At 40.9% G+C, this 15,809-nt stretch overlaps 2 protein-coding genes across 4 annotated transcripts in view; both read right to left on the bottom strand.

Annotated features, from left to right (window-relative positions):
- Nucleotides 1-900, bottom strand: part of TRPC1 (transient receptor potential cation channel subfamily C member 1) — a 48,853-nt gene extending 47,953 nt beyond the window's left edge. For both annotated transcript variants that reach the window (XM_049785896.1, XM_049785895.1), the window contains exon 1: nt 639-900. In XM_049785896.1, the coding sequence (XP_049641853.1) occupies nt 639-813 (175 nt within the window). In that variant the 5' untranslated portion in view covers nt 814-900. The remainder of the gene's footprint in view (nt 1-638) is intronic.
- A 4,828-nt stretch (nt 901-5,728) lies between these two features.
- PLS1 (plastin 1) overlaps nt 5,729-15,809 on the bottom strand; it is a 50,342-nt gene continuing 40,261 nt past the window's right edge. For both annotated transcript variants that reach the window (XM_049785898.1, XM_049785897.1), the window contains 4 exons: nt 12,681-12,814; nt 12,082-12,205; nt 6,362-6,486; nt 5,729-5,948 (listed from right to left, as the gene is read on the bottom strand). In XM_049785898.1, the coding sequence (XP_049641855.1) occupies nt 5,813-5,948; nt 6,362-6,486; nt 12,082-12,205; nt 12,681-12,814 (519 nt within the window). In that variant the 3' untranslated portion in view covers nt 5,729-5,812. The remainder of the gene's footprint in view (nt 5,949-6,361; nt 6,487-12,081; nt 12,206-12,680; nt 12,815-15,809) is intronic.

Consider the following 15,809-nt stretch of genomic DNA (forward strand, 5'->3'; position numbering starts at 1 on the left):
ATGAAGACATTTGATTAGGACCACACAAGCGATCGATTTCTCCATGCAAGTTAAAAAACGAGGGAATAGGGGTGCACGACCTATTGAGTCCACACCCTTGGATCCTTTCTCTGCAGGATCTCAACTTCTCCTCCTCTCACCCCTTAAAAGGAAGGCTTGGAGCAATCAATTCTCCGCACCAATAAAAAGCAAAAAAACAAACTACAAAGCATCACTTAAGTCTCAGTTAAATTTGGATAAAGTGCTGTCATTCCCATGTGTGTGGGGTCTCCTTGCATTTCCACTTCACCTCAGCCACAGGAGAACCTAACTGGCTGTCCGGGACCCCCCCAAAAAAAAAGACACCACAGGGTGCATGCATAGCATGCACAGAGTGCATCCACAGCAGCTGGGGGTCGTGCAAATTTTAGAGGTGCAAAGTCCCATTGGGCTGGGGGGGTGAAAGAGGAGGTGCAGACCACCCACGTGGCCAGGAAGCCAACTTTAAAGGGGCTCAAGTTACGTTTGATACGCCCACCCACACCCACCACAATCAGAGCGCCTGATCCCCACAAGGATGCACCAAGGGGTGCATGCCCAAGGGGGCAGAGGGGGGTGCAAGCGGGCGGGGCCTCTGGCAAAGGGGGCCTCGCTCTCACCCTTGTCGCACGCCAGCAAGAAAAGCTTCTCGTGCAGGCTGTTCTCCTCCTTCACCTCCCGCACATCCTTGAGCGCCATCACCTCGTGGGGCGACGCCGAGGAGCCCGGGGAGGACGGCAGGGAGGAGGAGGAGGCGCCCGAGAGGTCGGTGCTCGGGTACAGCGCTGCCATCATCGCGGCCCAGGCTGGGGGCAGGCCGGGCGACGGGGGCGCCGTGACCCCTGACCCCGCCGCCGCCGCCGGCCCCAGCCCCGTGGCAGGACCCGAGAAGGGATGCGTGGTGGCGCCGGCCGCCTCGGCGCTGGCCCCGGGCACCCAGCACTCGTCCTCGGCGGCTGACAGCCCGAGGGCGACTGCGCATGCGCGGCCCCGGGGCCAGCGCCCCCGGCCCAGCCGCCGCCGCCCGGTTCGGGCCGGGCCGCGGCCGTCCGGGGGCGACAGCGTGGAGCGCGCCAGGGCTGCGGCCGAGCGCGAGGCGGTGCCAGGGAGCCGATGGGGCCGCGTGGCGGGCGGCCCGGCCCGAGGAAGGCAGGCAGGAGGACGCGAGGTCGGACGGAGACGGGATCCGGGAGACGCACGTCGGGCTCCAGGGCTGTGAGAAGCGACGCGACGCGGCGCGACGCGGCGCCCCGACCAGCTCGCGAGTGCCCTGTCACGTCATCTTCCGCGCGGCGGGCGCTACGCCGGCGGGCGTGGGCGGGGCTTACGTGCACGGGGGGGTCATTTGCATGTGGGGGCGGGACCAGAGACGGTTATTTGTGTGGGCGTGGTCTCCTGGAGCCACGCCCACATGGACCACTCTTCAAGGATGCAGAGAGATGTGAAAAGGCTCCTCATCCATGCTCTGGCCTTCTTTGCTCCCAGATGCTGGTGGAGGTGTGGGATAACGGCGGCAGTGGATTTCTTCAGTCGACTTGGGGTGGGGTGTTTGGGCCACACCGGTGACGCTCTGGGGTTCCTCCTGGCTATGCGCTCAGAAATCGCTTGTGGCTTGGAGGATCATATGGGACACCCAAGGAATCCTCTCTCTCTCTCTCTCTCTCTCTCTCTCTCTCTCTCTCTCTCTCTCTCTCTCTCTCTCTCTCTCTCTCTCTCTCTCTCTCTCTCTCTCTCTCCCCCTTCCCTCCCTCTCTCTCCCTCCAGACCCTCTCGCAGGTTGTTGTTGTTTTTTTTTTTTGGCCCTTATTGTATTTTTTTAAAAAATTTTAAAAATAAAATTTTAAATCGGAAGGAGGTAAAGTGATATCCCGCAGCATTTTAAGTGAGAAAGAAGGAGGCAGTAAGTGAATATCTGACTCTTAACTTTTAATCCATCACACCCCCACCCGAGGGAATTGTCTAATTGTCCCATGCAAGTGTCAAGGGGAGCCTCAACAGCTGCACCCTCAGTACCTAAGGTTCCAAAGCCTGGATTTTATTCAGTGTCTGTTTGTGTGATGTAAAACTGTCAGATCCATATGATAGCTGGAAATGATCACTCTGGACAATAACTGGGAGCTTCATGAAAGGAGACAAAATGATAAGTGTGATACAATATTGCAAACTGCAGTGTCTAAAAGGAAAAGGGAGAGAAAGAGGGAGAGAGAAAAGGGAAGAGGAAGAAGACGTGGAGGGAGAGGAGGAAGAAGAGGAGGAAGAAAAGAATGAAGAACAACAATAACAACCAGGCAGGTGTTGGGGGAGGGCAGGAGGAAACTGGAGACATTGGTGGCAGGAAATGTGCACTAGTGAAGGGTGTTGTAGGTTATATGACAGAAACTCATCATGAACAACTTTGCAATCGTGGAAAAGAAACAACTGTTACTATGAACTTTGTAACTATGTACTATGAACTATGTAACTTTGTAATCACAATGTTTAATTATTAAGAAAAGAACAGTTGAACCCTGGGGCAATGCCCGCTCACACACAAATTCTCATGACCCAGATTTGGGGCATTTATTCTCCCAGAGTTTAAGTGTAGCAACCAGGAACCACTGGAGAAGCACACTTTTAGGACTAACTACAGCATGTGGGCTTTATTCTGTTTCCCATGAATATATACGGTTTTAGAAGGTCCTTGATTAGGCAAAAGTTCCCTGCAACATCAAACCAAAGCAATAGATAGTATAGCGGGCAGTGGCTGACCTTGGTTCAGTCGCTGGCAATCTTGAACCTGCCAAGAATAATTCCTGAGAGCAGAGCCAGGAGTAAACCCCTAAGCATCGACTGATATGGCCCCAAAACACACACACACACACACGCACGCACGCACGCACACACAGCAACTCTTCCTTCAATACTCTGCTGTTGCTGATGGACCAAACTTTAAGCAAATTCCTCACCTCTGAAAGTCCAGTGATAGGTATTAGAAACTGTGCCTCCAGTAGTTCCTCTCTGACCCCAACCTGTGGCTCCATCCTTGCCCCAACAACAGATTTCAGTTTTCTAAATCTATCATTTCTCATCAGATTCCCTTTTAAATTTTCTCTGGGAACTTTTCAAACATTTTCATTTGTCTCCCAAAATCATTTTATCCTTTCCCTTCAGTAGATCCTACATCTCCATTCTATAATGTTTCATACTGTTGTGAGGTTGTGACTTCAGTATAAGGTCAAAGCAGCTTCTCAATACATCTGTGGCCATTGGACACAAAGACCCATTATTTGTCTTTTTTTTTTTTAACTGTGCTTAGTCTTTGTCGTCCAGTGGCAGAATGAGTTCAACACTTGGCCATGCACAATTCCCAGTGTTTTAGGGCAGGGATTCAGATGGAGCAGAAACACAGTGGCCACTTTTATCTATAGACTTTTCAAGCTTCTGGTACTTACTAATTTTAATAAAATTTACTAATTTTCAAGCTTGGGTATTTAGTAATCCATAGAACTCTCTATAAATCTCAGTCAATTGTGTCAAGCCCACACCTCTCTACATTTGCCTTTTTCCCCTTCTAAATTGTTTATAAACTCTTCACACCTGAGCCTGTACACTTGTTCCCTCTGTATTATCAGGCTTTTCATCATTCATTTCTCAGTGCAAATATACATCTTAGAACATCCCTGACCAAATCATTTTCACCCTTCAAAGTATTTCTTTCCCCTTCTTATTTCCTCTCTGCATTTGTCACTGTTTCAAGTTCCTATTGGTTTAGTCCTTTTTTGTTTGTTTGTTTGTTTTGGGGTCACACCCAGCAGCGCTCAGGGGTTACTCCTAGCTCTAAGCTCAGAAATCACTCCTGGCAGGCTCGGGGGCAATATGGGATGCTGGGTAAGGCAAAAGCCTTACCTACATGCTATCTCTCCAGCCCCAAGGTTTAGTCTTTTTTTTTTTTTTTAAGTAGGATCTGAAATTCACAGCCAGGAAACTTTATATTTTTCTCAACTTAATTCTTATTTGGAATCATAACTAGATTATAATAGACAAATTTATTAATTCATTCACTTGAATTGATTCAGGATAATTAAATTTGTAGTAATCATGTAATCGGTCTTTACTACAATTTTCCTATGAAAGAATAAAAGAACCACTGACATTCTCCCAGATTAGACCACTTATTCACAGGGTTAAAGTGACAAACATCTTTGTTGAAGAATAGTTGCATTTACAGTAGAACGGAGGAAACATTTATGAACTGTCAGTAGACTTGTCTATGGCAAAAATGTGCAGACAAAAGTAATTCTGAACCTTTTGCTCTTATTAATATAAGCATTAACCAAACATCTATAGGCTTCTATAAAAAATATGATAATAGTTTATGTTCAATATTAGCTTTGTGCTTCATTCTGCTAAAGATAGTCAATGGGCATTTTATAATATGAGTAGATCAAAATTACCATGTGTGATATGAATGAAGCCCCGAATGCAGCATCAAAAAGACCCAAGATGCTGGAGCTGATGTCCAAATATAGATATTTGAAAAAAGTTGGTGAAAAAGTCACTGTCCAAAATTGATATTTATTTTCAGTTTTCTGGGTCACACTCTTCTATTTCAGGTTTTTCTGCTGCTTTGTGTTCAGGGATCAATCTTGGTGGGCTTGGGATGCTTGGGGTGCTAGGGATCAAACCTGGGTTAACAACTTCAAGTGTAAGGCAAGTGTCCTATTAGCAGTACTAGCCCTCTCTGTCCAAATGATTCCCATCCTTCCTATCTCCTTCTCTTTCCTCTATTGATTTTTGGCCCATACATGGTGATGATCAGGGTTTATTCCTAGTTCTGCACTCACTAATTACTCCTGGTGCTGCTCAGGGAGCAATATGGGATACCAGAGATTGAACCTAGGTCAACTGCATACAAGATAAACTTCCTACTCACACTGCTACTTTTCCAGCCCTCAAAATGAACATTTCAAAAATAAATCTTCACATATCAGATATCTATAAATGAAAAAATGTTACAACATACTAGAGTATAATAAATACTTGATGGTTGTCTGCCTATTGGACATGCAATTTAAGTAAACCTGGTAAATCAAGGACAAAACACACACACAAAGCCCAACACCTCTCTCTAATAGCCTCCAACCTACATATATATGCTGCATAGTTAAAACTGTGTTACTAAACTAGCATATAAGTAAAGGATAGTTAAAATTAGGTGTTAAGTAAAAGAATTTATACTTTTATAAGAGAAGAAATTTGGGGTTTATTCAAAGTGAGTCTTCATATAAAAAAGTTTAATCTTAATAACCAATAATTGTCACTTACAAATTTTAGACAATATAGAAATGTATAGAAAAGTTAAAGCTTTAGACCACTTCACATAGCTGGAGAAATAAGTTAATTAACCTGGATTATGACAATGAATATATTTGTGACTAAAATTAACAGACACACAAAGTCAAAACACATTTCACAGCAGGAAGTGAAAAATTCTTGTATTGATTTTTTTGAACTATGAAAAAAAGAAATGAGTCTTGCTTAATGAGACTAAGGAAATGAAAATAATTTAATGATGAAACATCAGCTTGACAATGAAAAAATTCTACTATTAGAACTGATTGTATCAGAATCATAATATTCAGCAGGGTTGAGAAACCCTAACCAGTATAAACAGGATGTTGAATTTATTCATGAATTATAGAACAATATTAAGCATACAAATAATCTCTGGTTTTATACTGACTACATTTTAGAATTCTGTAAACTGAGGCATTCAGTGTTTTTAATGTGGCAGAAAATCATGTTAACTCTTTCATTATTTTATTCTGTTCAATCCCTTTCCCATTAAGCATGCAAATACAGTCATAACCATCTTTGGTTTCACTTCTACAAGGTCATCAGGTAAAGCATATATCCGGGCACCAATCTTTCGAGCAACTGAAATGGCGTACCTTGAAGAGAGAAGAAAAACATCTTGGTGTCTGCTTTCTACTGTATTTAACTTATTATTAATTAAAAAAAAAAGGACGAAGCATTTTGATAGTGCTAACTTTATAAGATTAAATTTAATAGTTTTTATATCATATTCTCTGTAAAATAAGTGTGACCTTGGGCACCAGAGAGTACAATGGGTATAAAAATAAGTTTGCATGTGACACCCTGAGTTTGATCTCTGGCATCCCTTACTGAACTGAATTTACCACCAGGAATGATTCCCTGAGTGCAAACTAGGAATAATCTTGTAGCATTGCCAGGCATGCTTCAAAAAATAAATAAATAAGTAAAATGTGACCTTTAAGGATAAATTTTCTTGTAAGGATTTCAAAGAATGAGTGAGTCACTGTGTTTAACAATAAAGGCTTACTTAGCATTGTTCAACTTGTCCTCATCTGAAAAGTTTTCTCGTGTGATCATTTCTTGACGAACTGCATTTGGTGCAATTGCATCTATTAAATCCAGAACAGGTAAACTTGTGCTAATAGATTTGTCCTAGAAAATAAGAATAATGAGTATTCTTGAACATTATTTAATCTGCATAAATGTCAGACTCTCCCGATGATAGCCATAAAATTGAAGGCCACTTATATGTTTTCGTTCATCTGCAACAAGCACACAATCACAAATCCCTGAAAACAAACCTTTCCTTTAGTAAAGACTAAAGTGCAGAGTTGTCATAATTTGAATAAGCTTTGTGAATATGACAAGTCCAAAAATATGATAAGTATGATACTTAGACTATAGAAAACAAAACTTTGAAAGGGAATAGAAGATAACTTTAAATGGCTTTGAAAATTATACAAAATTATTTCCTAGACGTCTTAGAGTTATGCCTTTACTTCTTTTTAAGTCTTTCAGTTTGGGAGCCATACTTGGCAGTGCTCAGAGCCTACTCCCAGCTCTTAGAGTTTGTTCCCAGTGTACCAAGGGGACTATGTGGTGCAAAAGCTGGACCTGAATTAGCCCATAGTTATCTCTCCCTCAGTCATTTTTTTTTTTTTAGATTTTTTTGTCTGTTTTGAGTTTTGGCACCCAGTGATGCTCAGGTGTTACTCCTGGCTATGCACTCAGAAATCTCTCCTGGCTTGAGGAACCATATGGGACACCAGGGGATTGAACCGAGGTCTGTCCTGGGTCAGCAGCGTCAAGGCAAATGCCTTACCACTGTGCCATCGCTCCAGCCTCCCAAACTTTTTTCTTTTTTGTTTCCCTAAGGAGTATTTTAGACCTTTTCCCCCTTTAGACACTCCTCCACAAAATTTATTGCTATAGCCATTACGGAATGTCTGTTTAGGCACTGTATATGGACTATAAAGAAGAACATTTATCGCCTGATTTCCATTGAGGAGTGCATGGTAATTCAGGATCACCTTTGGAGTGTGAGGAGAGTTTGCTTTCCTTAAAGACATGTGCTGTGAAGGAAGAAATTCAATGCAAAGATGTGGGTTCTGTTAGAAATGATTTCTGAGCACATAGCCAGGAGTAACCCCTGAGCATCACCAGCTATGGCCCAAAAAAGAAACAAACAAAAATGTTTGGAAAATATGAATCTAAATCCAATGATTAGCCCCATAAATAGCTATTTATTTGGGGGTTTTAGAGTTATATCAGGCAGTGCTCAGGGGCTGCTTCCATCTCTGTGTTCAGGGATTATTCCTGATAGAACTCAATGTCCATATGTGGTAGGAGGATGAACCAGAGTCCTCTGTATGTGAGTGCATGTACAATCACTCTGGTCTCTATGAGGTGCTTCCTATTCAGGAGCTATGGGAAGCCATCTCCTGCTGAAAATGAGTAAGAGGATGAATCCTCTGTCACCAGTAGTAGCAGTCCTGTTACCATGATAAAAACCAGTTTGAGACTGAAGATGGCACTTAATGGGACAAACCAGAAATGGATGACAACCTGTGCTATGAACTTTACTACCATTAGCATTCAACCAACCCTGAAATATACCCTCCCTCTGGATTTCTATTTCAGTTATTTGCCCTTCTCTTCAGTTCAAACCACTTAAAGTAGGATTTCTGCTACTGCATTCTCAAATATCCTTTCCTAATCACTAAAATGAGAACTTCACAGAATGCCTGGGACTCAGGACAAAAAGAAGCGACAGCATTTAATACTGTCACCAAATTTTTGATAAAACAATGTTAAATCAATCTTAATTAATTAAAAAATAAATGAAAAATCAAAACCAATGTTTGAACTCAAGTTGCAGACTGTTTTGGTGCCACAATCTTACTACATGTATTCATTTGAAAAAAAAAAACTATCTTCCTCCTTACTGAGAAAGTGGATTTTGTAAAATAGGTATTTGGGAAGGAGTAGCAGTTGAGGAATAATTAGGGTGTGATCTATTTTGGTGATGACTACTGCCAATGGTGCTTGGGGGTCAATCCCAGAGTTGCTCAGGGTCTTAGGATCCAACCAGGGTCATCCTTATATAAGGCAAGTGCTTCACAACATTGTTGTCTATCTTATGTTGGCATTCTAGATCTGTATTTTGCTTTTTTGTGGGGCTGTTTTGTTTTGGACATTTATATCTTCTGAAAAGTTATCACCTATGTTCTCTCTGTTCTCTCAGTGTGTTATCTGCAGCATATCTCTGTGGAAATCACCTGAGGCATCTTTAAAAGCACCAATTTCTCTCCATTCTGAAATGGATCTGATGAACTGGGAATAGGATGAGGCATTTACTTTTTTGTTTGCTTTTGGGCCATTCATGACAATGCTCAGAGGTTACTCCTGTCTCTATGCTCAGAAATTACTCCTGACAGGCTTGGGGACCATATGGGATGCCAGGATCATAACCACATTAGACACGTGTAAAGCAAATGCCCTACCCACTGTGCTACTACAGCCCCACATTTACATTTTTTAATAAGTTTTCTAGATTAATGTACTCTGTTCTACTGTCTAAAATAAGCTTCATATTTATGGGCCAGAAAGATAGGAGATAGAGCAAACTGCTAGTCTTGCAAACAGCTGATCCAGATTTGATCCCCAGTAATCCCCAGGATTACTTGAGCAAAGAGTAATATCTGTGTATGATGTAAATCTCCCACTTCTCCTAGCTTCCAAATCTTATTTATTGCATTATAAAATACATTTTAAATTTTTGGGCTCCAGAGGTAGTACAAAAAGCCAAGGCACTGTCTTGTATGAAACTAAATCTGGTCCAAACTCCCAGCATCACATATGGTCCCCTGAGTATCACCAGGAGTCATTTCTGAGCACAGATCCAAGATCCAAGAACCCTGAACACTACCTGGTATGATCCAAACAAAAAGAAGACATTTTCTGTTTGCTTACTTTTACTATATATATTCAAAAACAGAATGGCTTGATTTTATTGTTTTCTTTTTTTGTTTTGTTTGTTTGTTTGTTTGTTTGTTTTTTGGGTCACACCCAGCAGCGCTCAGGGGATACTCCGGCTCTGCACTCAGAAATTGCTCCTGGCAGGCTTGGGGGACCATATGGGATGTCAACATTCAAACCACCGTCCTTCTGCATGGAAGGTAAACACACTACTTCCATGCTCTCTCTCCGGCCCCAGTCCTCAACACTCTTAATGTTCTAGTAATGCTGACTCCCTAAATTGTGATTCCCCTCTCTTTCTCCTCTTGGCTCAAGAATAGCAGCCTCTGTGCAGGGGAATGAGTCAACCACTTAGCAAAAGGCAGCTCTGGCTATTTCAATAATGAATGAGCAAGGGGAGGGGGACCCACAAAGCTGCAAAGAAGCTAAAGGACCTTATCAGCCCAGCCTTTATACTCAGCAGTTCAAGAGATCAGCAAGGGCCTTCAACTATTCTACTTAAGAGAGGTATGGCTAGGGGCAAGTGCGTTAACTTCTTGTCCTCACATTTTTATGCTTATAGAGTTACTGAGAAAATGACATAAATTTCTAAGATGCTTGGTAAGGTAGAATTCAGGACTGGGTGTGGGGTGAAGTAGTTAGGATTATTGGTTTTGGTTTTGGTTTTGGGGCCCTCTGTGGTGATGCTCAAGGATTACTCTTGTCTTGATTCAGAGCTCAGGGATCATCCCTGGTCTTTCAAATTAAAAAAAAAAAAAAGGGAGAGGTGGAGCTAGACATAAGGCGTCTGCCTTGCTAGCACTAGCCTAGGACGGACTTTGGTTCTATCCCCAACATCCCATATTGTCGCCCCAAGCCAGGGGTAATTTCTGAACACATAGCCAGGAGTAACCCCTGAGCATTAAAAAAAAAAAAAAAAAAAGCCCCCTCAAAAAAACAAACAAAAAAAGAGTGGTCTGAGGACCAGATTAGTTTCTTTTTTATTTTATTTTTGTTTTTTTTTGGGGGGGGGCACAACTGGCAGTGCCAGGGGTTACTTCTGCTATCTGCTCAGAAATAGTTCCTGTCAGGCACTGGGGTCCACCAACCACCTTAGGTCCTGGATCGGCTGCTTGCAAGGCAAATGCTGCTGTGCTATCTCTTCGGCCCCCAGATTAGTTTCTTATGTTCTCTAGCGTTTCCTTTACCTAGGAAAGTTACTTCATGCTTCATAGTAAGAGCTCAGTCAATATCCATTTGGATCTTGATATTGCTACTCATTTTATTTATCTTTACTAAATTTTATTATATAACCATAATTTACCAAGTTATTCATAATACATTTGTTTAAGGCACTAAATGTTCAAATATCAATCCTACCACCAGTGTCACCTTCCCTTTATCAGTGTCCCCATTCTCCTACCCTGATTTAGATTATTTACTTGCTTGATGATGTAAATTAAGAAGCATATAAATACATGTAGTTTTGATATGACATTTTTGGGAACCTTTCAAGTGGCACTCGGGGGGCTCAGGAACTTCTCCCAGTGCTAGGGGTTCAGTGCTCAGATCTACAAAGATGAGGTTTTTGGGTCTTTGTGATGCCAGGGACCACAGAACCCTGCCTCCAGCAGTGGTTTTTGACTACCAAGGCATATCTGTTGGTGTTTGGGAACTATATGATGACACACATAAAACTAGAATGCTGATCAGCCTTGCATACACCCTACCTACCACCTAGTACCTCCCCAAAACTCAATATAACATTTGATAAAGATCATTGTAAGGTAATTTTATGTTTCCTATTTTACATTATATGATATTTTATGTCTAAAAATCTAGGCAAATATTAGAATGAAATTACATCTTTTTAAATAAATGACCAACAATAAAACTCAGTGTCATTAATTCCACCCCAAATGGAACTAGAAAAGGCACATTTGTACACTATCTTATTAAAACTACTTTGGGGCTCAGTGTTTGGTTGATATGAAAAAAATCACATGTACTTATCTATTTTCCCCCTACTCCACAATGCTGTTAAATGTAAAAAGCAAATGCAAGAGAATAAAGGTGGGTATATAATGCTCATGGCAGGATTTCATCAGCCTGCATTCTTATTTTCTACAACATACGAGTGGGTGCAAATATCTCACAAGTCACAAGCACAAAACTCATGGATGGGTGTTGACAAGCAGACATGCTTTCAGTTGCATGCAGAAATAACACATAATGGAGATGCATGACAATTAGTGGGTATGTATGTGCAGATCATGATTTAAGAACTTTATGGACCATCCACAGATGCTTGGAGAGGTGCGTGTTAGTGCCATTATGAAGCCAGATAACAAGTATTATTTTCCTACCAGTTTTCTCAATTCTCACTTGAATCGATTTGGTTGGCTCTGTTAGGTTTGGAAATGATGTCATTAGAACTCAGACTGCTGCTGGGGGCACAAAACATGATAGGTCCTTTATAAACAACAGCTTTTGTATATTTTCACTTGGTAATTGGAATTTTTGGTTCTATTTTACTCTTTCTTTTTTAGCTTAAATATCTAAAGTCTGATCATATGAATCTGCATTTATATTAAATATGAAAACTGAATAAAAGTACTGAATTCAAACTGAACTCTTTTGGTTTATACATGCCATATAATTAGTATGACTAAGTTCATAAGTTACGTTCTCAAATAGAATATTCTGTCATTTTTAACATTTATATTATTTCCAATAAAAATTCTTTCCTACATTTTTAACTATGAAATCTATTAAATAGCATTTGATTACCTTGAAGCTGGTAATAGAAGTCTTTTTGTTTGCATTTTTGAGAGTCTGATTGACCCATTTAATGATAATATCATCATTTACTTTTTCACCTTCTCCAAGATCTGATAACACATTCAATGTGTATCTGTAACAGAAAAGATGTATAGTTGAGACTGAAGGGGTGGGGATCTGCTATCTCATTATTTAGATCAGTATTTAGATAAGTATAAAAACATTACCTTCTGATAGTTCTAATTTTAGTCTCATATTTTCACTTGGTTACATTCCAAAGTCATGAAGCTTAATAATCATAAACAAAAACTTTAATGTGGAAATTTTCAAAATAAAAACAACTCCTTCCAAAGCAGCCTTTCAAAGGCATTAATTAATGCAACCGAGTCTTTCAGGATTGATACACTCATACAAGAAGGCACAATTTGCTGCTCACAGTAAGCTGTTTCAAAGCTCCAGTTTTGCTCTGCATATTTCTGTTCTCTCTCCCAAACCAGCCGGCATCATAGTTCACATGACTTGCAGCACTATATACTCAGAGTGCAGCAAATCTAATAGTCTATGCATATAAATCTCAGAGCTGCTATGAACCTCTTAACACTTGTTACCTTCTCATCAGCTGCCAGACCAATGCCAGAGTCAGGGTTGCATTCCCTTCATTCAGGTCCTGTCCAGCTATGCCAACCAAGGAGAATTTGGCCTTATTCTTCCCAAGTTCCACTGCATAGTTGCAATTTTCAATCTACAAACAGAAAAACAAAGGTTGGGTAGAAAAAACTTTTTTTTTTTTTAAAGTTTCTCTTGAATGTCTTTCATCTGGCCACCTGAAAAATGATATCCCCCACATTTCCAGGTCATCACATGAACCTTGGGGAATAAAGGAAATCACTTTACCCATTCCCCTGCTGTGAGGAACCAAGCAGCCTTGTATTAACCTTGGCATTAACCTTGGCAGCAGCCAGCTAAGCAACATCTCAGTCTCCTCTGATTCTGAAAGTCCTTCTGATTGCCCAAGATGACAGCTGACTGATGGCAAGTTGGTGATGTTTCCTTCATCACACCAATGAAATACTACTTTTCTAAACTTAAGAAATGAAGAAAAAGTTGTTTCCCTAAGCATTTCCATTTCCATACTTTTTATCAAGCTTGTAATCATCCCTGGAAATTCAGTTTTTAGCCCACATTCTTCAAAGGGAATTCTTTTTTTCTAGACCATGACCTGATTTTGTAGCATTTATGTATCATGTTTTACTTAGCATTTCAGGTACTTCTTTTGCCAATGAGAGCATCAGAGAACCCAAATTATAACATGAACAAATCTAAACCATATCCCACCACCCCAACTCGCTGCCCTGACTCTCATAAGCATCTAATGAAGGAACTCCATGAAAATCATTAGCCTGCTAACTCCTTCATCCCAGGAATCAAAGACCTTTTCTCTCCTCTCTGGTAAATGTTGGTTTATCCTGGCTCCAAAGAGCTTTATTAAATCTAATCACCTAGTATTAAATGTCTTTTTCTTTTCTTCTTTTCCTTTTTTTTAATTTTTTATTTTTAATTATGAGAACAAAGATGCAAAGAAAGAGGACAAGGTAAAGTTACAGTGGAAGGACAATCACCCATAAACAGAATTCTCAGAAGTCCCCTTGCTGATATCTTAACTTTGAACTTTCAGCCAAAGAACATTAAGAAAAATAAAACAGAACCCATGTACAATTACTTTGTCCCTCAAGTCCCCAGATTGTAATACATAATATTTCTTAGCAGCACACAAAGCAATGTAAAGCCATAAAACTTATGTAACTCCTTAAACATTGAAGGCAAAGTACTTTTTTACACTTCCATGCACATGCATATTAGTTTAAATTAACCTCAAAAGTAGGGGAGAGAGTCACACTGGACCAGATTCAGTGCTTTACTCCTGCCTCTGTGCTCAGGGATCACTCGTGGTAGGGCTCATTGGAATTAAACCTGGGTTGGCAGCATGCAAAGCAAGCACCTTATCTTCTATACTATCTCCCCGGTTCCTATATTTCTTACTTAAGGATAAGTATGTATGTGTATTCTTAGTCAAATAAGTCTTTTTATTCCAGTGAAATTATAAGTTTCCATATTCTTATAATATCAGAAGCAAAAAAAGCTTGCTAAATCCTTTGAGAATTAGATTAAAAAAATTGTTTTGGGAAAACATTAGTTCAGAAAAAACTGGATCATTTCCTCTCTTATTCCACCCTCCACATTACATATACACACACTTAGTCAAGATTCTATTAATACAAAACAGTTTAGCCTAAGGCACACAGATAAATTTCTTCTCATAAGAACAAGAAATTATTTCCAGAAAAGATGAGAAAGAAACCACACAGTAACAAAATTTGTGCACCATCATCATTCTTTTAAAAAGGGAATTCAGGGACAGAGTGATAGCACAGCAGTAGGGCATTTGCCTTGCAAACTGTTGACCCAGGTCAGACCTGGGTTCCATCCCCGGCACCCCACATGGTCCCCCAAAACTACCAGGAGTGATTTCTATTTATTTATTTATTTATTTGTTTATTTATTTAATTTTGGTTTTTGGGTCACACCCGGCAGTGCTCAGGGATTATTCCTGGCTCCAGGCTCAGAAATTGCTCCTGGCTGGCACGGGGGACCATATGGGGCGCCGGGATTAGAACCGATGACCTCCTGCATGAAAGGCAAACGCCTTACCTCCATGCTATCTCTCCGGCCCCCCAGGAGTGATTTCTGAGTGTAGAGCCAGGAGTAACCCCTGAGCGCCACTGGGGTTACTCAATAAAAAGGAAATCCAAAATTTCAAACATCAATTTTTTACAAATAACAAACAACAAAATAAAATGCAAGTAACAATACCAGCTTCTCTTAGGTTAAAGAAAATAATCAGAGATAACACAGCGGCGTTTGCCTTGCAAGCAGCCGATCCAGGACCACAGGTGTTTGGTTCGAATCCCGGTGTCCCAAATGGTCCCCCGTGCCTGCCAAGAGCTATTTCTGAGCAGACAGCCAGGAGTAACCCCTGAGCACCGCCGGGTGTGGCCCAAAAACAAAAACAACAACAACAACAACAAAAAAGAAAATAATCGAATTTTATTCCTTTTTGTTGTTTTAGGGCCACAACTAGCATTGTTCAGGGCTTATTCCTGGCTCTATACTCAGAGATCAATCCTGGTGGAGCTCGAGAATAAGAATGGGGTTCTGGGGTCGGGAAGGGGGCGTCAAACCTAGGTCTGCCATGTATAGGGCAAGCACTCTAACCACTGTATATCTTTCAAGCCCATATAGGCTGCCTATTTTTGTTTTGTTTTGTTTTGTTTTGTTTTGGTTTGGTTTGGTTTGGTTTGGTTTTTAGGCCACATTAAGTGGTGCTCAGGGGCTACTTCTTGCCCTGCATTCAGAAATTACTCCTGGCCAGCTCCAGAGACCAGATGGGATGCCAGTGATAGAACATAGGTCGACTGCATTCAAAGCAAATGCCCTACCCACTGTGCTATCACTCCCGCCCTAGATTCCTTTTTTTAAATGCAGAAACTCAGTGATTCCAATATCCTCCTTCTCAATAATGATGTCATATTATAGTTACAATATAGGTTACATTATAGAAATAATATTAATAAAAGAACACAAAATTGAGAAAATAGGGCACAGATTCCTTATATAATGGAAAAATAATCTGCGCCCTGATTATATACATGCAAACAGGAGAGCCCAATTTTCCATGG

This window comes from Suncus etruscus, chromosome 13 (genome assembly GCF_024139225.1).
Source record: "Suncus etruscus isolate mSunEtr1 chromosome 13, mSunEtr1.pri.cur, whole genome shotgun sequence".
NCBI lineage: Eukaryota > Metazoa > Chordata > Mammalia > Eulipotyphla > Soricidae > Suncus > Suncus etruscus.